Consider the following 23077-nt stretch of genomic DNA (forward strand, 5'->3'; position numbering starts at 1 on the left):
CCTCCAGACGCATCAACATTCTGCTGCTTTTCCCAAAACCAGTTTTCAGCAGCGTGCAGCAACCACCCAAAATACTCCCTGAACAATGCGGGCTCTGGCCAGCTCTGGCATGCAGTCATTTTCTATCTGTTGCGCTGCATTAACCCCAAAATCACAGGAGGGGAGAGAGCCGTGCTGTCATGAGACAAGATTAAAAAAAAAAAAAAGAAAGAGTGCTGGCTGATGTGTGAGTGGGGCAGTGATCTCATCAGAGATTCTCTCCCTCCCTCACTCTTTCTCTCTCTTTCACTTTCCTTGCCCTCTTTGCTTGCGTAGATGAGGCGTTAGTGACGAGCAGTCAGTGCAGGAGAGGGGGATCAGGCAAAAGAAGAGACAGAGGAGCAGTGAGCGCGCGCTTCGCGGCACAGTGAGGCTGAACATCTAAACGCAGAGAGACGCGGTCTGCCACACACACACACACACACACAGGCTCATAACACACTTCAGACGGCTCCGAACAGCCCTGACGCCTGACCAAGATGCCGTCCCGTAGCCTGGACTGCGACGTCTCCACTCTCATCGCCTGCGTGGTGGATGTGGAGGTCTTCACCAACCAGGAGGTGAAGGTAGGACGGTCAGCCAAACAGATGGTTCAGCAGAGGCGCTTGCTTCACTGACAGACAATATAGTTTAAATGTGGGTTTGTTGACTGATTGAAAATAGAATCTATTTTAAAAATCTAAAAAAAAACTGCTGTTAAGAGAATGATGTTATTTGTATATTAAGAGATTTATGCATGAGATCAGAGTCTGTGAAAACCCTGCAGTCGTGCCCTTGGTTTAGTTCTGCAAGTAATTAATAATGCAAAACTGGTCTTAGTGTGTTGCACTCTACGTTCTTTTACTAGCATTTTGAGAAGAACCGTAAGTGTTGGCCTACTTTATGTCGCTGTCGTAGTGTCGTATGAACCGTGCCCTGACCGCGTTTGGCCGTGCCGTAGCCATGCGCTGCCGCGTTGGGCTGCGCTGCAGATGTGTGCCTGTCTCTGTGCCAGCTATGCTGCCCTCTACACCCCCACCCCCATCCACTCCATTCATAAAAATCCCCACTGAGCCTGACTCTGCAGCTCCACATGCCTGTCCCTGCAGCGTGCACACACACACACACTCACACACACACGCACACAAAGACAGACACTCGCTCTGCCTTTAAACCTCACTTTTAATACATTTTCCATTAAGTCATTGAGGTAAATGTTTAATTGCCGTGGAAAGTCAGAGGCTTGTGCGACTGTATTAAATTATTATTGCGCTTGTCTGGTAAGAAGCGTCTCTTGTCAGCAGTCCCTTTGTCATGTTTTCACATGAATAATTATGCGTTTTACACATTAATAACTCTGCCCACTGCATTTAAGTACTCGTGCTGAACTAGTTTTACAGTGAGGTTGTTTTTCTTCATAATAACTGAAACGGTTGTGTTCCTGGAATTGTATGTTGCCTCTTTTAAGCCATAATGTTTATCTTTCTCTCTCTCCCCCTCTGTCACAATAATTGAATAAAATAATTATGTAAATCCATGTCACGGTCATGAGATCAATTTGAGGTCACATGGTTATTCACATTGACTTGAAGAATAATCACAACCACATTCAAAAAGATGCACAATAAGATATGCTTACAAAGCACATCACTGACAGTGAAGAACAGGTTTTTTGGCTGCTTTCTAAAACAAAAGCCCTGCAAATGCATCTTCCATTACAGGGGTAATTACCATCCAATGGCGTTGCATAATGCTGAGGGATTAGCAAATAATGTGCTGAGATATTGACTCTAACAGGGCAGTTTGATGAAGGCATTACTGCTGCTAAGATTAACACTTAAACCCTGAATCAGAAATGGAAAGTGTTGGTGTCCATTAGGGGCTGGTTATTCTCAAGTGTGGAATTCAGTTTGCGGAATCCATAAAAAAAAATAAAAATCATGAAGTATGTTGCATTCAAATGACAAGCTAGACAAGGACATTGTGGAGTCAGGGCTAATGTGAGACAAGTGAGGATATTAATGAAAGCAAAACCAGTAAGTGACAGCCACAAAACCTGGACATGACAGCCATAGCAGATTCAGTCTTCTAGATTTAGGATGTGACAGTTATGAAAACCACATACGTGTATGTTGAAAAAAAAATGGCTTTGAATGCAAAAATCATTCATCAAAAAAGTATCTGTAATCATAACAATTAGATAGCAGATCCAAAATAACCAATAACCTTGTCATGCTGCACAGAGACGGATAGGGTGTGAGTGAACATTACATTTATTATAAGCAGAAAGCAAAACAAAACATGGACAAGGCTCTAAGAGGCAGAATGCCAGACATGTTTCAGTATGTAAGATCAGTTCCGGTTATACGAATAGACCAAGACAACGCATTGAACAAGAGGATGAACTCAAATATAAAGACCAGAAGAGGAAACAAGACACATGAAAGGCATGGGCACAGAACAACAAGCGTCCAAAGTCCCGTATTGGTGGCGACCCCTTGTGGCCATGGGCCATCAGGACCATAACATCACAGACATCATAAGGTTTCATTTGTCTTCCCCTATCACAGTCACTGGTAAATGTAGCAACTGTGTTTTAAAGTGTGGCTTTTCAGGCTCTGATTAGCCATTTAAAGATAATGCATAAAATATGCTCCACAAATGTGTGCCCATCTGTTTAATGTAATCCGTACTAAAGACTTGTACAGACCACAAGGGTAGTCGATAAATTCTACTGTTCCATTGTAGTCTTGAATTACCTTGCTGACCTGATAGCTAATTTGCAGCTTCATCTAGTGGTGCTTTTTGATAGTGGTTGTCAACAATGCCTAAAACACCTATTTTGAATGAAGGAAAACAACATGAAAGAAAGCTGTACATAAGAATAATGTAAGACTATTTTCAAAAATCTCACATTTTTGCTCATATGTTACTCAGATCTGATTGAGTCTATTTGGACTACTTCAGTATGTGGTCATAAATCAGTCTGAAAGTAGTCTAAGGGTGTGCTCACACAACCTCATTTTGACCAGTTGATGCAAACCCTGGCGCATTGACCCCCTGGATGTGGTTCTGTTTGGTCAGTATGAACGCTGGAATGGAACTCCAGCTCAGACCAAAAAACTGTGGCCCATTGAGACCATTCACTCATATCACTTCATTCAGTGGATCCAAGTAATACTAATATTATTGTCATTGTGCGAACAATCTCTGTAGAAGGTAATTACAGTCTGCCATCTTCTCTGATAAAAGCACCTTATTGCAGTGCATTGGCTAAAAACCTGCATTAACATGTATGACCGACATGGCAGACATTCATGTGCTGAAATGCTCTAAGGTTAAAATCAGCAGAACCTGTCAGCACTCCATAAAGAACTCTGCTTAGGAGAAATGTTTTCCTTTTCCTGCTGTCTACATTGACCAATCACATAGAGGCATTCCCACCACATGACTTTTGAACTATTTTGAGTTTTTCCTTTGCGAATGCACACGCAACAATTACCATTTTGTGCCATTGGTTTGGTTCAAGAACCAGACCTTTCGGTGTAAATGCACCCTAAGACTGTGTCTTTGCAGTGACTGTATCAGTTATTGGATTCTTCCTTAAAAAGCTCTGCAAATGCGTTGTTCCCTTACATGGGTAATTATTTTCCAATGGCATTCCATAATATAGTTTGCTATAAGTGAACTGTACTGTGCAGCAGAATACAATGTGTAAATTGTACCGTACTTTACCTCATGTGACACCAGTGAATGTGTCACTAGATTTACTGCTTCTAAAATACATATTTTCCTCTCAAGCAGAGTGGCTGCTCTGACTGATATTGGCAACTAGCTGGAAGCTTTTCCGGCGTGTTGCATCATTTGTCCATTTTTCTTTAAACGGATATGAAAACCAGAGAGGCACCTGAAATGTTGAGCAGCGTGAAGCAGTAGATTTGTTTTGTTTATACCGTAGCCATGTTTCTGAGGCCAGAAAGCATGTGTTTTATGTGTTTCCGTGAGTCACACATCCTGTCTGTAGAGAGCAGCCACACGGCTCCTCACGTCTTGTGACATGGAAACTCTTCCTCGCAAAAAGGACAGTCGCAGATAGGATCACTAACCCTTGGCTTCCAGATCCGGCTATTTTAGACTTCCTGTCCATGGAAAAAATGTGGATGCTTTTATAGGAGCTCAGAACAGAGAGGGGATCCTTGGGGACCAGGTCAAAGGTCAACCTAAACAGAACTGTCTGAGAAGCTCTGGGCTGCGTCCGAGTCGGAACAATTAGTGCTTTTTGTCTTTAAAAGGAGGGAGAGGCTCAAATAAAAAGGAACAAATAAGAAGGAAGGTCCTGTGTTAGTTTACAATGTGTCGGTAAAAGATACTCTTTAAAATCTGATGCTGCCACCCACCCCTGCCCCCATCTTTTTATTCCAGCTAAGTGAACGGCAAATGCACAGTGCAGCTTAGCCGGGAGGTTGCTGCCCTGATGCATACCTCACTGCCCTCAAAGCAAGGTCCTGGAAAAAGCAGGACACGCTGGACTACTTTTAAACACGCAGCCATATACGCATATACGTATCCGACACTTTTCTGTGTACAAAACCGGGCAAACTGACACGGGGGCACCGGTATGATGAAGCCACCAGCATATGACTCTTAACAGTAGAAAGTGCACAGTGTGGCCTTTACACGAATACATCATTGAGATAAATGATCAACAGGGGAAAACTGTAGAGAGGCGTTTGAAAAAAACACAACTAAGCACTTTCCGGTGAAAGGGAGGAGTCACGGGGTCGAGTCCAGCAGAACACCCTGAGGTCACGCAGTGCTATTTATAGCAGCTTTCTCTCTTCATCCAAATCAAAGACTTTCAGATGTGTGTCCTGATTGGATACCTACAGAGGCATGACCAAAATTAAAATTAGTGCTGTCAGGGCCACTTCCAAGGAGTTTTAGCAATACAGCGACTAGAGGGCAGAGCCAAACGATTCTGACAGCAACATACATGGCAATGAATGTCAAAATCATTAGAGATTGACTGTGGACTCCCTTTAATGCATTGCATCATGTGGATGATATTCTTTTCAGAAATATTAACAATGCACTGATGACTGTCCCCATTCATATCGGCTAAACAATCACTCCTGCAATTACTGGCTGCCCTGCTGTAATTGGCAGTACTTCATTCAGAAGAATGAATTAAGTAGGCAGACAGACGTCTTTGGCTCAAGGAGGATGATGATGATGATTATGATGAAAATGATGCCCTCGCCTACAGGGCAGAAGGTTTGCTGAAGACAGCATTAGTTCTCTTCCTCATCTCTGGAAGTCTATGTATGTATGTATGTATGCCTGAGGGAACAAATGACAGGTGTGGTGGCATTTTTGGCACAAAAACTAAATAGTTGTCATTTTCAAATTAATGCGGATGGCCACCAAGATGTGCAACATTACATAAAAATAGATCCTGACCTTCTTTCCTCCCGTGTCCCCTCCACCCTTTTCTATTGTTCAGAACATTCCGCTTCATTTATTTCAAAAACGGAAAGGCAAGAAGCCATGGAACACTTTAATCGTTTTCCGAGTTGGCCTCAAGATCTTGACATTTTGTTTTAAAAGGCTGGCCTACAATAGCACAAACACCAGCCGGAGATTGTTTTGATGTTCACCTTCTTAAGCCCCCCCCCTCGTATAAAAGCACTTAAAGCTGGAAAGACGCGCATACCGCGCGATGCGGAGATTCCTCCGCCGCTCTGCCGGAGACAGAATAAACACGGCAAGAAAACTGCACCACCTCGGTTCCACCGCGTTCTCTCTGGATGTCTTCTGTTTACACGCCTGAGAGCAAAAAATGTGCCAGAGCTGTGGCCAAGGTCAAGCGTCCACTGGCCTGACCTCAGCAAAGCCCACGTTTGATAGGTCCTTTTATTAGAACAACTCTTACGGCCGAGTTCACTACGGAAACCGCTCCACTTTTCCACATCCATCTCGCCACATTAACCTTTCCCAAATGAACCGTGTGTGTAAATCACGCCATCGGGAACAGCCTCTCCGTTGTAGCGGGGTAGGTTTATTTTTAATGAGGGTCTGATTTAAAACCTCTGGAATGTTCCAAAAGCTCTTAACTGAAGCAGCCACTCCTCGTCATCGTCCACTGTGAGGTCTGCACTCACGGTTAAGGGTTCAGAAAAACAGGAAAGATTTGGGGGGTCTGGGGGGCTTTAATGGTCCTTGTCCTCACAACTGCTCCGCCTAACACCATGTTTGACGGGAGATGGACGGAGGTGGATGGGCAAGATAGGGACCGGTGAGAAGCACAGGGCGGTTTCCCATTATGCACAGTAGGGAAACTGATGGAAGACCGGGCTTCATGTGCTGCCCGATCTCCTACTGTGCGTCTCATACCTCTCCTGCGCCTGTGGACCACAATGTTCTGGAACTATTCTCGGTTCTAAGGGTATCACTTTGCTTACATTTAATTGGACACTGACATTAGATTGGACAACTTACAGCATATAAACAGCTCATTCCAGACAAGTGAATCTGAGCCTAGAATCTAAACCTAATAATCAGATTATCCCCAGAGGTTTGTTTCCATTGGTCAATTTATATGATGAAGCTGTTTGTTCCAAAAACCAACTCGTTTGACACGCTCACCTTCATCACTATGGACGGACGATGTCATGGCTGATGTGTGAGTGAGAGGCAGGAGGCGCAATTGTCTGGCAAAGACATTTTTATACCCAAGACGATCCACAAACGAAAAAAAGTGTCAACAACAAAGAAAACACGCCATCACAGATAATGTCTTCAAACTGGAATTTACTATGAGCTCGATTATATAGAAGGATGCAGAGAGTCGAAATTCCAAGGGTCATCAGATTATGGCCAAGGTGTTATAGGGCTTGTTTGCTAGCGTAAAGTCAATGAGGTACTCAGGGTTTTTATAAGTAGAGAGATATCTTGTTGTCTCTATTTTGAAGTGTATTTGTTTGATGGTGAGTAATTATTTACAGCCTTTACATGGCGCCAACACCAGCAGAGTTTGTGTTTTCATTTTCTTTCTTTCTATATTTATTTATGCAAATCCTGAGGATGCCTTTGACCTTAAGATAGCAAACAGGCCTGATGTTTAGAGCATAGTACTGCACTTGCTGTACAACAGTGCTGTCAGGATTGACTGCAGCTGGGCTCATCACCGGTGGCCAATCCTGACAATGCTTACCGCCCCTTCGGAATCTCCGGCATTTTCGTGAACTCAGGCCACTTGACTTCTGTGAGTGAATGTGTTTATGTTTTTTGAGTTCTGGCAATCGGCACACGCCTGCGGGTTCGTTTATGTTCTTTATTTAAGTTAAACTGTTTTCGGCCACCGAGCCATTGTTTATTTGTTTATTGTTTGTTTTATAATAAAAAAAAAACCTGTTCCCAGCATGTCACACCTCTGCGCTTCCTTCCCCCGTAAGTCCGTAGTCGTGACAAGTGCCATAAACGAGAGAGTATGCAATTCTGGACAACAAATGTATTAGCCAAGACAATAACAAGATGACAAATGAACCGGCGTTATGGTATTATACTTGGCTGACATTATTATACTGGAGAGTAATAAAGCACAAGGAACAGTGTTGTCGAGCTATTTGCCTGACAGCACACAAGAGAGCAAATACAAGACACATGAGGCTGGTTAACACATGCAAGCACAAGTCAACACGATCATGGCACTCAGCGAGGACAAGAGAAGGATCAAAAGTTCACGGGGCGCGGCCACGTGCACACGTCATTTGGATGGAACAATTGATTCAGTCCAAACAAGCTTTCTCCAAACTGTCTGATCTGCTTTTTATTCAGATAGCCAGATCAGTGAGGGCATGTATTTCTGAAAGTGAAAGTGAAGTGATTGTCACACGTGATACACGGCAGCACAGCACACAGTGAAATTTGTCCTCTGCATTTAACCCATCACCCTGAGTGAGCAGTGGGCAGCCATGACAGGCGCCCGGGGAGCAGTGTGTGGGGACGGTACTTTGCTCAGTGGCACCTCAGTGGTACCTTGGCAGATCAGGATTCGAACCAGCAACCTTCTGATTACGGATCCGCTTCCTTAACCACTAGGCCACCACTGTCCTGTGTAAACACCTGATTGATGACCGACCTTATGAACAGGTTTATTTCCTTTCGTACGTATTTACAGAGTTTCGTTTGATCACCATTGATGGAAACAAGTCAAAAGCTGCTTGATGGACACTGTTGTTTCTCTTGCTTATGGCAATGTCTGTACTTTAAGTGGTAGGCGATGCAATCTATTAAAGTGGAGTGAGATAAATGCCTTCACCTTGTTGGGACGGCTGTGCTCTATTACGGGGCGGTGATTGATGTCTGCAGATGAGGCTGCAGCAGTAAATGCAGCAGTATGGTTCACAGATGCATACACACGCTCATAGCAATTTACAAAAACGCATTTGTACGCAAACACACGTCTTTTTCTCTATCTAAAAAAGTTAAGATGCCCTTCGGGATGCTAGAAATTGAGGCCACGGTGACATTTTTGATATGCCTTCTCTTTCTCCTCTGCTTCACTCTTTTCACATTCAAGATTTTCATATAAATTTGATCCGGTAAACGTCATAATTTGGGAACAAGTGAATCCCCTATGCAGCTTGCTCTGCAGCATCCTTACAAGCTTGGAAGGGGTGACTCAAACTGAGCCAATTCCTTTTTTGTTGGGCTGAATTTTTATTCAGCTGAATAGGAAATGAAAGACTCCTATGAGGACATAAAGGTTACATGAGTCACATGCCTCTAAATATGCATCGGCGTGCTTTATTAGGCTTGTCCACAGTGGTGTGTGTGATATATTAAGCTATTGATCTGTGTATTACGGTGCGTCAGGAGGTGTTTGGCTTCATGTTCGCACAGGAAATATCGACTGTCAGCAAGAAAGGGTTTGAATGTAATGCATACGCTGTAATGGACCTTGAACAACAGGGGTGAGAACGTCATTACCGCTAAGGGCAGTGGAATGGAGATTGACAAGCACAGTGGGGAGTTTTCTGGGCAAGCGGGGAATTGTTGGAAAACAAGGGGGTGGAAGAAACTTTGCCTGCCAGCTCTATTCTTGAGTCTGTGTGCACGAGACAATATACTGTGGCTCCATTCTACATTGGTGTATAATTTATAATGTGTGGTTTGGTCAGGTTTTGGAATCATACAGAAAAATAATTATAGAGGTAGATTACTAAACATAACGGGTCATAACCATAGACACACCGCCATACACTGTCATAGACGGCATCTAGTTATGTATTACTGTAAGCATTTGGTGTTGAAAGTAGTGCCCTTTGTTTGCTTTAGATTGTTAAATGTACTGTAGAATAATGTTTGTTCATGTTGTATTTAACATGGTGAGAAGTTACCATCAAAGCCCTCAAATGTGTTGAAAGAGATGCATTGAATGTCCTAACATTTTGAAAGTGAAGTGATTGTCATTGTGAAACACTGCAGCATAGAACACAATGCACTTAAAATGTGTCCTCTGTATTTAACGCAGAATAATTGTCATTTATTGTCATTATATGCATGTACAATGAGATTAAAATCTTTTTTTTTGCAGACATATATGTAGAAAATAGTGAAGAAAATACAAATATAATAAAAACTATAAAATGGGCAGGAATTACTCATCGCCCTCATCATGAGCAGCGGGCAACCACGAAAGGCACATGGAGAACCATGTGTGAGGACGTTACTTTGCTCGAAGGGGACCTCAGTGGCACCTTGGTGGTTTGGGATTCGGACCCACAACCTTCCAACTATGAGTCCGCATCACTGCCCCCACTGCCCACATATTCGCATACTCTTAACTTGGCATCCGTCCCTCCACATTTTAATCATTCTGCAGTGAAAACCTGGAGTCTTTATTCATGTTAACTGCTGCCACTATCAGAAACAGGTTCTCTCATGCAAGTGAGCATGGGTGAATGTGTGTAGGCTGGGGATCAGTTTAATACATTATTTCTACATTGTTTTTGTCCATTTTTGTCTATGTATGAAGAACGTGTATGAATTTGTTTGTGTGCTGTCAGCTTCCACCATAACCTTTTAAGCCATCCTGCCCTTTCCTCCCATTGCGTTTTAATTCAGCACTTTTAATTAATCCCATGATTCCCCTCACACTTAGCCATGTGCCCATGGATCCTCAGCAGACTAGTTCTGTCTATTTTTAGAAAGTTATGCTGCTTCACTGCTAAGGTCTGTCTTCCCCCCCAGACTCACTCATGCAGGCCATATTTGTAAAGGAATGCCATCGATTTTCACCACAATGGAATACTGTATGTGTGAGAGAGGGAGAGAGAAGGAAAGACGGAGACTGCATTTTGTTGCCATTGTGTAACCCATGGCGAAGGGAATCAACACAAGATTTCAGCAGCCTCTCTGACTTAAACAAATGACCCTCACTCTTTGTTATTGATTTCTAGATTAGGGTTAATGTGAAATGGTTTCCATGCAGAGTCAGCAAACTGTTTTGGACCTTCCTCTGGTTTCCGTCACAGGTTTCTCAGCATCTGGGTCTTTCAGACTGCAGAGAAGATCACTCCCATGTGTAGAAGAGCTATTGAGCAGTGGAAAATTGTTCAGGTCAGAGACGGACATGATCAAATTGTACTGAAACAGAGGACCATAACCATACAGAGACAGATACTCTATTAGTTTAACATTAGGATAGATTTATGGAGCTTGTCCCTGCAGATAGGTATAGGGGAAGCACAGGTTTGTTGGCAAGTCAATGCCACTATTACCTGTACATCACTGCACAGTTATGTTTTATGTGTTTTTCAGACATAATGTGCTGCAACATAGCAAAATGCTTTTAATACTATCATACTAAAGGATTGTGATGTCCCGGCCTTGGCAGCCCGTGGCCATCAGGGGCCGCCACAAACACAAATTGTCCTTTTTTGATGAGTGTCACCTGTGCCCAATTACTGCTTGTGTTTGTCCTGTAACATTGACAGGGTGTGTTACACTTGCCATATTTACCATGTGGTTATTGCTGTTTATGCATTCCAGAAAAAACTTGATCCAAATGCTTATACGGTTGCTGTTGTTCTCATACAGATATTACATTGCCATTTTACATTGTACATTTATGGCATTTAGTTAGTGGGACAGCCCCTGGAGATGTTCAGGGTTAAGTGTCTTGCTGAGGGACATAATAGTAGTAAGTGGGGTTTGAACATGTGACTTTGTGGTCTTCTCATTTACAGGCGAGCATCTTACCCACTAGACTACTACCACTCCCAGTGTCTAGTTTTGACTGATTAATTTTTTCCTACATTTTTATCCGAATATTTTTCCAGAGGCTCAGTTGGTCGAGGTAACTTAGTATACAAGGCCTATAGATTTTATTTTATTATGGTTTCTCAATGATATTACAGACTGCCTTGCATGAAAGGTTAACTAAATGTGAATGTGTTGTCCAAGGACGTCTCACAACATGTGGTCCAAACTAATGTGAATATGTGGTCTGAAGGTTTAATCACATATCTATGGATAAGATATTAGTCTGGATTACCACTGGCAACTTCATTAATTTCTTCAACTTCATAAGAAAGTGCTGACCCAGAGGTGCTTGAGTGGCTAAAAGTGAAACTGCTCAGCTTTTACTCTCCTTGCTGAGTCATGCAACATAGAGAGCAGTTGTCAGTAGGAAGCAATCGAGGACAGATGCCAGTATGAACTCCCACAGCTGTCATCATGAAGAGTGGATATGTTGCAGTGCAATGCAAAATTGATGGGTCTAAGAGAATGACAGTCATAAGTCTCTGTCCTTCCTGCAGGGACGTTTTCCCTTTCGTCCATGATGTGCAACACCTGATTTTACAAATGACCTCACCACCTTAACACGAACCATTATTACAGTAAAGTGGTGGCATGGAGACTGTTTTGGAGCAAAGAGCACTGTGGCCTTTAAATGGATAATATGGTTTCCCTACAAATAGATTTTCATAATATTTGGGATCATACTGTTAGTCCAATTGATTATTTGGGCTATTTGTTTTGTCCAGTTGGGGCTGTTGTATAATTTACTCTAATACTTGTACACTGGTTACTGAGTAAAGCACCGTCCCCACACACTGCTCCCAGGGTGCCTGTCAAGGCTGCCCACTGCTCTACAAGGTGATGGTCAAAAGCAGAGGACACATTTTGTTGTGTTGACTGTGTGCTGTGCTGTGTTTCACAGTGACAATTAATTCACTTCATCTCAAATTTGGTGTATGTGGGTCACTCAGGGTCACCTTAGAGAGGCTTCAGTTATACAGATGTTTCTGCGGGAATACAGCTTTTACGTTTTATTGAACACAGAAAAATGGGTTCAAACACACTCCTCAAATAGATCATTTTCCTGATGAACAACGGCTCACTCACCGTCTGGAAAAATGTATTCTAAGTGATCTGGAGATTTGACTGGTTAGGAATTCAAGCATTCTTTCTGCATTCCTGTACAGAGTGGCTGTCATCCGGATTTTTTAGCAGATTTTATCTGTTATTGAGTTTTGCACTCAGCTCATAAACCGCACTACCTTCTGCAGGCAGACTTTCCAAAGAGTTACTGATATACTAGTCTTACATAAAAATATTTTTGAATAAAATCGGGTCTATAAAAGGAGAAAGGCACAAGCAAAACATACTCAAATGACCCCTTAAATAACCTGCTAAATACCTAATAAATTGTTAAGCACTGCCTTGGGGTTAGGCTTCAAATCAGGAATGCACTCTTCTAAGGATGAACTTTAAAAAAAAAAAAAAGATGGGCTTTTCTGTTTTTGAGATCACTAAACAGCTTTATATTAATTATTTTTATGAATTGAATTGATTTGTATTTTTTTACTAGAAGAGACACAGTATTATAGCACAGTATTTTTAGGTCCCCACCTAACATAGCCCTGGAAATTGCGCATGGCTGGGTTTTTAGAATTCTCTGGGATTTTGAACTGCCTAAAGATTCTAGGCACTTATTCAATTCCGCTAGTGATTCTGTTTCTCCCGACAAAAACTTTGGTCCTAACCAGGAAAATGTTTATATCTAAAATGAAACTATTAATTTACAATGTAATTCTGAGGGGTAGGATTCTGATTCTGAGTTTCATATCCATTAAATCTAACTAAATTATAGGACATATGAGTTTGTGTATGGGTATAAGAGAGGGAAGCCATGAAATCACGGCAGAATGGGGTTGTTATGATGAAAAGACAACTTTCATTAGCTGCTCTTCTTCACAGGAAATGAATGTGAAGCCACAAATCTTATCAGCACCCCCCATTTCCCCCCCCGCTTCTGTGAAAAAACGTTTCTTGTTTTGGCTGGACACACATTACACAATCACATGCTGCATGGCATAAGACAAAAGCAAAGATTAGTATCTGTATCATCCAAGCATGGGTGACAACGGGACACATAATTTGCACGTTTATATAATGTTCGTGCTTGGGTATTAATAGAACCGCTTTGTTGAAAGACGAATTGATTTCTGTCCGTTTAATTTCGTCTTGCAGGAGATGTTTGAGGCCTTGTTCCTCGCGTATGATGAGCGCGTCACCTTCCAGCTGTTCAAGAGCTTCCGGCGCGTTCGCATCAACTTCAGCAGCCCGAAGGCAGCCGCCAGCGCCAGGATAGAGCTGCACGAAACATCCTTCAGAGGGAAGAAGCTCAAACTCTACTTCGCACAGGTGAGCCAGACAGGCTGTCTCTGCAGTGACAGCATAATAACATCTGACTATCCTGCATCATGTATGTATGTATATTTTATATATCAAATGTGTTTTTTTCTAACATGGTGTGAGTTTAAGAAAATACAGGAAAATTTAAAATTACTGTCAAATTATCCATTTTCAAGATATTTTTTCATAACTGACAATTACTTTGTCCTATTGGGTAGGATTAACCTATGACTGACCTTTTCAGAGCAAACAGGGTTTATAACCATTAAAGGAGTCTGGATCTCCATCGTTGAATTGCTTGCTTGTTCGGATTTAAAATGATTTGAGATTTTACTTGTATTTACTGTAAGTAGATGTTTTTCCTCCCTTATTTAATCAAATTAAACCAGTCAGGCTTGAGCCAGGAAAGTGTACCTATTAGTGTAACCTTATTGAATGTATTGTGAATATTTCAAGACATCCCTTCAAAATGTTGTTGCATGTAAATTATTTCTTAAAGAGCCGCACCCCTGTTTCATGTTCTGCCTATTGACATCCAAGTTAAGTTTAATTAGCCATGTTTTGTTACATTCTTGTGTTTTTATGTATGTATGTATGTGTGTGTGTGTGTGTGTGTGTCAATCAGGTGCAGAACCCCAGCTCTGACAATGATAACTTGCACTTGGCCCCGCCCCAACCGTCAAAACAGTTTCTCATCTCCCCGCCTGGATCCCCACCCATTGGCTGGCAGCAGATTGATGAGGCCACGCCTGTCATAAACTATGACCTCCTGTATGCAGTGGCCAAGCTTGGACCAGGTAAGAAACACACACAGAGATGCATGAACACACAAACAAAATACATGAATTTAGAGTTATGCTTCTGACATTGATTAACGCTCAAATACCTCACATCCAGATGCCTGTTTAGAATCTGCCACAGTGTCCATTTCTGCACCTAGTGATGTGACTAGGTCATGACCCCCAAACACCCACCTACCCAGGCACACACACTTGCATACACAGGGATAGGCAAAGTCTCTTCTGGGGCCACTTCAAAGGAGAACAGGGCGTTCAGGCAGGTCACCTTCTCATTGCTGTCCACCGAGTGTTTATTTATCTTTCTGGGAAAGAGGAGGGATAGGAGTGGAAATTTTCCATGTTTAATTTGGGACTTTGAGTTATTATTGAAGCTCTATTTTTAAACAGAACGGGGACAGCGTGAATATTCAGCATTTAGCATGTTTCAGATTCCTGAGCTGGAGCGGTGCTCTGCATCAGCTAATCTCATGTCAGAAAATGGCTAGATGACATCATCGGTATCTTCAATGCAATTATTAAAAAATTTGTAAAAAGATCTTTTATGTAATCACTGAGCATTTTTTAGGGTAATAATTATTGCTGTCAAAATTAAACCGTTAATCACTGTGCTTAATTTAAAAATAAATGAACAACATTAATGCAGGTGTGTTTTGTTTAGTGTATGGCACTCAGCAACTAATTGTTTCTTGCCGACTAATTGTCTTTAAGAATTAAGAATCATGATTAATTATTTGTTTAATGTGCAATTAGTTTTACTCAATCAACGGCAGTTAAAACAACATTAAATAATAATAATTTAGCAATCACATTTTGTTATTTTGTCTGCCAAAGCGTGAGCATCATAATGAAAGCACGTGGTTCTGGCATAGTTTTTTTTTTGTTCTGTCACGGCACATCCCACTGTGGCTCCGCCCACCTAATGAGAGTACGCCGAACACTGGAAAAGGGTTCCTGCGGCAGTGTTCCGGGTTCTGGTGTTGAACCGGACCACACGAGCGAAGGAGGACGCGTTTTTGTTTGGGAAGCCTTGTTTTGGTCTTGCTCAGAGGTGGCAGGCCTATTGGGCCTTGAGAATGTATGTAGTAGAGGATCTAATAGTCTTGTTGGTTTTTGTTTTTCTGATGGTGTGCGTGAGTGGAGTGGTCCCCGTGTGAGAGCTGACCTTCCCTTTTGCCATTTCCACTTCCCCTTCTGTCCCAAGCTGATTTCTGAGTGGTGTTATGAGATGTTTGATTCTGAAATAAATAAATGCCCAATAACTCAGCGCCTGGGTCCTCCCCTTTCTGTTTTGTGACATGTACTGCCGTTCAACGTTGATTTTGACCTGTGATCTTCATTATATTCATAGGGCTTCCATTCAGCCCCTTTATATTCAACTGAATATTTATGGTCTATTAACACCCCTTCATGTGTTTTACTTTAATCTTGCCCATCTTACCATTTTGTTTCTAATTAATGTTTGTCTGGTCCTGCATCATGCCCATTGTACTCCATTTAAACAGTCTGTGTATATCTAAATGAATCACTATAAACTAAGCTACAAAAAGGCATTTTAGACGTTGAAGTAAACGTTTCTTCTCTGTGTTGGTGTTTATTGTAGCCAGCCGGCGAGATGCAACTTTACACATGCATCTACATACGCACAGAAGACCTTTAGCCACATTTTGAGAACCTCCTTGTTCTCAGAACGCATCTAAATTTGCTGTGATTAAATCATGAGTCCTGTGTCCATCTGGTTCTCCTGGCAAGAGCCTGGCCTTCCCTCTTCAGCAGCTGCTCTGCGGATTTCGACCATCTTGGTTATTTTGGCGCCTTGCAGCGTGAGCAAGAACTATGCAACTCTATGAATTATCCAGCAGGGTTTGACATTATGGAGCTCTGGCCTTCAAACCTAGTGGGACATGAGCCGAAATCCCATGAAAGAATCCCGCTGGACAACATCGCTCTCTTTCTGATAAGACATGATTTTGGCAGCATAAATGATTCACGATGGGAATCGAGTTCATTAAACTAGTCCAGTGCTCAGCTGTCAGTTATCACCCGTCTTCCTCTCAGATGATTAAGGTGAACAGACCCACATGCTGTCCCCCCTCACGCTGTGAATTTCCACTGTGGACGCCATAACGGTATGTCCACACAGAGTCATGCTGCTAAGCCTCCCATTAATGATCGTGTCACCTCCCTGGGATCTGTGTGTGGAGCTGAGAAATCCTCGTCCCTGAACGCCCAGTGTGTTATCTGGTGCTGGAACGTCGCACATGTTAGGTGGCTTGTCTCGTTTGTGGAAGGATTAGCCATACATGTGGTAGGTATTGTGGGTGTCTGTCATGCTGGAAAGACACCTATGATCGGGCAGCAGAGAGGCACCCGGCCTGGGTGGAATTTGGACAACAATGTAGAAATGATTATTCATGTCAGATTTATTTAGATATATGTTTAGGTTTACAGGACATCTGCACCTGTATACAATACACAGTAATGGAGCCAATTGTCATGACCAGGCACTGCTTGTGTTCACCCAGGTGGAGTGATCAGGACCCTTTATAAGCATGTATGCAGGAGACAATGGTTGTTCTTGCATTGACATGTTTAACGGGTTTATTTGTTTGCACAATATTGTGTGTACTGACGACAGTCAGACGGATTCTGTTTTATTGTTCCTTTGCTGTTATGGCCATTGAACTGTTTTCATTTCTGTTTAATACACTGAACAAAAATATAAAACTCTCCCATTTTGCACGAGCTGAACACAAATAGTGAGTACTTCTCCCATGCCGAGATAATCCATCCCACCTCAGAGGTGTGGCATACGGGTGGTAGTAGTGTGGTGGGAATTTTCCTGTCTGGGGAGCTGCAATAAACAAAGTCAACTGAATTTAATTAACCAAGTTTAATGGGGGGGGGGGGGGTGTCTCGCAAGAAGAACTCCCACCCATTAGTAAGTTCACAAGCATATTTATACCACTCTGGGTGATGCAGGGTAGGAAAGCAGCCATGGACCGGTTTGGTCAAAAGCCTCTGCGTAGCACAACACACTATGTTTGGAAAACATTATATCCTTGTGCACCAGCTGTCTTCTGACTGTTCCATGGCTAAAGGTGATGGTCAAACAACACGTGAAAAGTCCAGGCCCATACATTTTTTCCTTCACAGGAGCCTAATTGGTAAAACACGTGCCTATGAACCAGAAAACCCAGGTTCAAATCCCACTTACTACAATTGTGCACTTGAGTAAGACACTTAACCCTAAGTGTAAAAGTAAAGTGTGTAGTGATTGTCACATGTGATACACAGCAGCACAGCACACGGTGCACACAGTGAAATTTGTCCTCTGCATTTAACCCATCACCCTGAGTGAGCAGTGGGCGGCCATGACAGGCGCCCGGGGAGCAGTGTGTGGGGACGGTGCTTTGCTCAGTGGCACCTTGGCGGATCGGGATTTGAACCGGCAATCTTCTGATTACGGGGTGCTTCCTTAACCGCTAGGCCACCACTGCCCCTAGTGTGTCCAGGGGACTGTCCCTGTAACTAATCGCTCTGGATAAGGGTATCTGAATGTCGTAAAGTAAAATGCATATCAACGTGCTGATTAGACAGCATGAATATTGTACAGGTGTGACTTAGACAACCCACAATAAAAGGGCACTCTGAAATGTACACAGTTTTGATTTCCTGGGGGGTTCAGAGAACCCTTATATTCTGCGGTTTGCAAAACCTGGCAAACCAGAATGTTTTTCTGTCTTGTCCCCTGGTGATGGTGGAACTCATCAGCAGCCTATAAACCTCCTGCTGGTGGCTGTTTCTTATCATCAAGCAGCACAGGAGTACATCCAGCACAGCATGACTTGGAGTATCCCTCTTTTTTGATTGTGTCACCATTCACCTCCTTGTGATCACCTTGTCTTCTCAGCAGTTGTGTAACTGTCTTCTTGCCAACATAAAGCTCATGGCATCACTAGTGGTCTCTGGAGCAATATGGCTCAGGGAGTCACTCTGCGGAGATGGCGAAAGTAACACAGGTTGAGGCAGCAAAGTTTGTGGATACCATGGTGTACTCGTAGGAAAAGGTGGTGGGCAGAAGAGTGCTCAGACGGCATGGGTCGGCAACAGTGATGGCGTATTGATCAGAGGGCAAGAGGAACAATAGTCAATGGATGGTAGTAGCCTAGTGGGTAACACACTTGCCTATGAACCAGAAGACTACAGAGTCACAGGTTCAAATCCCACTTACTACCATTGTGTCCCTGAGCAAGACACTTAACCCTGAGTTGCTCCAGGGGGACTGTCCCTGTCACTACTGATTGTAAGTCGCTCTGGATAAGAGCGTCTGATAAATGCCTTAAATGTAAATGTAAATGTAAGTCAAGAGACAGGTAAACTGTTAAACGGTGGTAGTAGCCTAGTGGGTAACACACTCGCCAAGAACCAGAAGACCCAGGTTCAAATACCACTTACTACCATTGTGTCCCTGAGCAAGACACGGGACTGTCCCTGTAACTACTGATTACATTCAACGCCCAATCAACTGCAATGCTTTGCACGGTTGGTGGAGAATGTTTGAAGGGACGGGCATCTTCTCTGGGCAGATAAAGAATGAAAAATACAATGGCTGATTGATCGTATAAGGCGGATTCTTCTTCAATCTCTTGTTCTAACTGTAGAATGTTTATTTTCCCATTCTTATGCTTCTGCCATCACCCCGTTTATTCGGGAAATTGTAGGTTAGTGACTGGTTTGAAGCCAAAGGTGGCAGAATTAGAAGAGCATGTTCGGACTGTACACATGTTTAGAGAGACTAAGGTGTTTTTAGATTCTTACCTCTATCCAAACACAACTCAGGCTGCTGTCTGTTTAAATAGTCCGGACGTGTTTCACATTAGCTACACAGAGATAGTAGATATTGTAAGCTGCTCATCTGTAATCTTTGATAGAAGAAAACCAAAACAATCCTCGGTTCTTATTTGACACCATTGCTAGACTAACAAGAGCTAAAAAGCAGCATATAAATCAGCATATAAATAAATATAAATTATTGATAAACTGACAAATTCTAAATCAGATCTGCCACTCTCTGCACAGCCAAAGCACTTTTTACACCTATCACCATTTCTAGCCACTGCAGGACATACTAGGGCTATTAATGGTAAATGAAATTTACCAAATTTAAGTGATCAGGGTCACCGTGGTAATAAGTGGGTTTTGATTCCAGGTCTTCTGGTTCAGAGGCAGGTGTGTTACCCTCTAGTCTACAACTACATCTGCCTTAGAGGATGTGAATTTTGTACATACTAAATTTTGTTAATGAAGTGAAGTGATTGTCATTGTGAAGCACAGCACAAGGTGTTTTGTTAGCAGTGGGCAGCCATGACAGGCGCCCGGGGAGCAGTGTGTGGGGACGGTGCTTTGTTCAGTGGTGCCTCAGTGGAACCTTGGCAGCTCGGGATTTGAACGCCTCCCTTCCAATTACGGGTCCGCTTCCTTTACGGCTAGGCCACCACTGGCCCAGTGAATGAAGGTCGAATCTTCATTCGATGTGCAAGAGATGTTAAGGGTCTATACATTTTTAAAAGGAGATTTTATGCAACTCTGATTTCCCTTGAGAATTTGAATAGTTTGTTTTTCACTCTCTTTTAAGACTGTGATGGTTCACACTCTGAGACACAGCCAATGCCATCTTAAATGTTCATAGGTGCTCAGATCTTTGATATAAATGATTCCTCTCTTGACTGAATTGCCTCACATGAGCAGAGAGAGGGAGAGTGTGAAGATCTTTCATCTTCTGAAAGTTGCAGTGTGATACTCGTGCGTTTGATGCTCAGACAGCTCTGGCAAGGGCCTCTGTCTGATCTGAATATTAATGGCTCAGTGTGTGTGTGTGTGTGTGTGTGTGTGTGTGTGTGTGTGTGTGTGTGTGTGTGTGTGTGTGTGTTTAATAGAATATTGTCGGAATAGCGTAATGTGTACACTACATTCCAAATTATTATGCAAATAGTGTGCAATGGCAGTCAGCATAAGTTTCAAGTAGTCAACCACTAGAGCATAATTCAAATGTTACTGAAGATACCAACATTTACCCCCCCCCCCCCAAAAAAAAAAAAAAAAAGTTTCTGCATTATTTTGCAGGATATTAGAATAGCTGCTGTTTGGATGTGAACTGATGATGCTCTTTTGCCTGATGATGCTCCAAAGGTTCTCAATTCAGTTCATGGGGCAACACTATGAGTTTCTCTCCTTTTGTGCCCAAAACAACCAATGATGCAGAGGTATTCTTTGCAGCATGAGATGGTGCATTGTCATGCATGAAGATGATTTTGTCATGAAATCCATTTATGGAGGTCATTTTCACACCTTCAGCGACCAACCAGATCTTTCCCCATGAATCTGGTCCAATACATGACTCTGCCACCTCCTTACTCACATCGCAGCATTGTTTGAACATGGTAGCCATCCACCACTCCATCAAGACTGTTTGAAGATTTGTCTTCATGGTTTTCTGCTTGTGAGCATTGGTTAGAGGTGGCTGAATAGGTGATTTAGGCATAACTGCAAGGTTCTGGAGGATCTACTTCTTGAAGGTGGTGGGACTCCAGAGGCACCAGCAGCTCCAGATACCTCTTTGCTGTTTTGTAATGGCATTTTAGCAGCTGTTCTCTGAATACTGTATTCAGAAGAAGTCAGTCAGAAACAGTCCGCCTTGTGCCTTAATCTGCATAAACCTGCGTGTGCCCTGAATCAGCCATTGTCCAATTGAATCATACCAAGGCATTCGACTCTTTCACGCTTTTCAGGAGAGACAGCACCCCCCACCCCCCCAATATTGCTTGAAAATGGGGGTCTGCTTTGATGATGTGTGTAGGTTTCCTTTCATTGGGCTGAACTGGGAAACTAATTATCACAGGTTTCCGGGATTGATTTCAGTGATCCACAGAGCCCTGAGACACAACACAGTCCACAAGTTTAATTGTGGAAAACAAAAGCACCATTTGCATAATAAATTGGAAGGTGAAATTTTTGTCATTGGAAAATACTATATTTTTTTAGGGCATGCTTCATTCCTTCCTTTATGTGAGTGTGTGTTTTTAGGCCTGTGTGTGTGTGTGTGTGTGTGTGTGTGTGTGTGTGTGTGTGTGTGTGTGTGTGTATATATATATATATATATATATATATATATACAGGCCTAAAAACACACTATATATGCTATATATGCGCCTGTGTCTATACATGTGTTTACATGCTACTCTTTCCATATGTCCTGAACGCAGAGCTGTTGCGTGCAGCAGGTCTCATTAAGGAGTAAAATGTGTTTGTTGTTTTGCCTTTTTACAAGCAAGACGCCCTGCCACCGGCCCTCACCACTTAATGAAATATTTCTTGGGAAGGCATGTTGCCATGTGTGGAGAGTGCTGGAGATGGTTCCAGAGAAGGATTTGTGAAGGTGTGATTTAGATCGTTGGCAGCATAGGGCTTACAGTTAGACCCTGTTCAGAACCCATAGTGTTTCCTGAATGAGGTCTGTGGGAGGCGCCCATTTTTTTTCATTCTGTGCTTTTATGTAGCCTTAATTTACACTTGAGACACTTTTATAGGGTCCCATTATGAGACTGGACGTCTTCACTACGCCTTCACTTCGACCTATCTCATGGGAAGAAGGGTGGTTTTGAACCCATCCCAGTCACAGGCAGAAGGGACTGTTTTTGGACTGATCCACACAATTTCATCAGTAAAAACCACCGTAATCCTATTTTGTATGGCTGCATTTTTATGTTGTTTTTTCATTGCTCCCCCAGACAATGGAAATATATGCATTTTAAAATGTGTGTTGATGGATATTGTTATTGTTTGAACTGGTTTATTCTACATTGTTGACGGTTATGAAAACGGCCGTCACATAAATAAACCCATTCAAATTCAAATCCTGAACCTCCATTCAATCATTTCCGTGTACAGCAGTACCACTTCTGACAGATAATTCTGTTTAATGGCAGTGTTTTATCTAGCGGTTAAGGAAGCGGCCCCGTAATTAGAAGGTTGTTCGTTCGAATCCCAATCTGCCAAGGTGCCTCTGATGTGCCACTGAGCCACCGTCCCCACACACTGCTCCCCAGGACCTGTCATGGCTGCCCACTGCTCACCAAGGGTGATGGTTAAAAGCAGAGGACACATTTCACTGTGTCACCATATGCTGTGCTACAGTGTTTCACAATGACAATCACTTCACTTTCATTTGGCAGACGCATCCCTCATTTGGTTCACTAGAACCTGATCTACAAATACCATTTGCTTTATGCTATTTTTCCTATTCTTTATGCTATTTTTCCTATTCTACTGGAAGTTCATCCCACCACCATGAACACTTTCCTTGTACCCTGAGAGATGGTGGTCACCCCATCTCTGCTCTCCTTATCGTCCCACTCTCCCCCAAGCCCAAGACAGAGGGGCTAAATGTTTTCAATTCGAGCGAGAACAGAGCCACGGATTATTTTTGGACTGTTGCTAAGGAATGTTGTATATTTAAGAATTGGTGGTTCAGGAGGATTGGGGGGGGGTAGAGC

General features: G+C 42.7%; 1 protein-coding gene across 3 annotated transcripts in view; it reads left to right on the forward strand.

Moving 5' to 3' along the window:
* LOC114774590 (calcipressin-2-like) overlaps nt 1–23077 on the forward strand; it is a 63764-nt gene that overhangs the window by 34974 nt on the left and 5713 nt on the right. For 2 of the 3 annotated variants that reach the window (XM_028966385.1, XM_028966387.1), the window contains 2 exons: nt 13561–13734; nt 14351–14522. In XM_028966385.1, the coding sequence (XP_028822218.1) occupies nt 13561–13734; nt 14351–14522 (346 nt within the window). Of the gene's footprint in view, nt 1–285; nt 606–13560; nt 13735–14350; nt 14523–23077 lie in introns of those variants that run through there. The other variant, XM_028966386.1, reaches the window with a different exon arrangement.

Source organism: Denticeps clupeoides, unplaced genomic scaffold (genome assembly GCF_900700375.1).
Source record: "Denticeps clupeoides unplaced genomic scaffold, fDenClu1.1, whole genome shotgun sequence".
Lineage (NCBI taxonomy): Eukaryota > Metazoa > Chordata > Actinopteri > Clupeiformes > Denticipitidae > Denticeps > Denticeps clupeoides.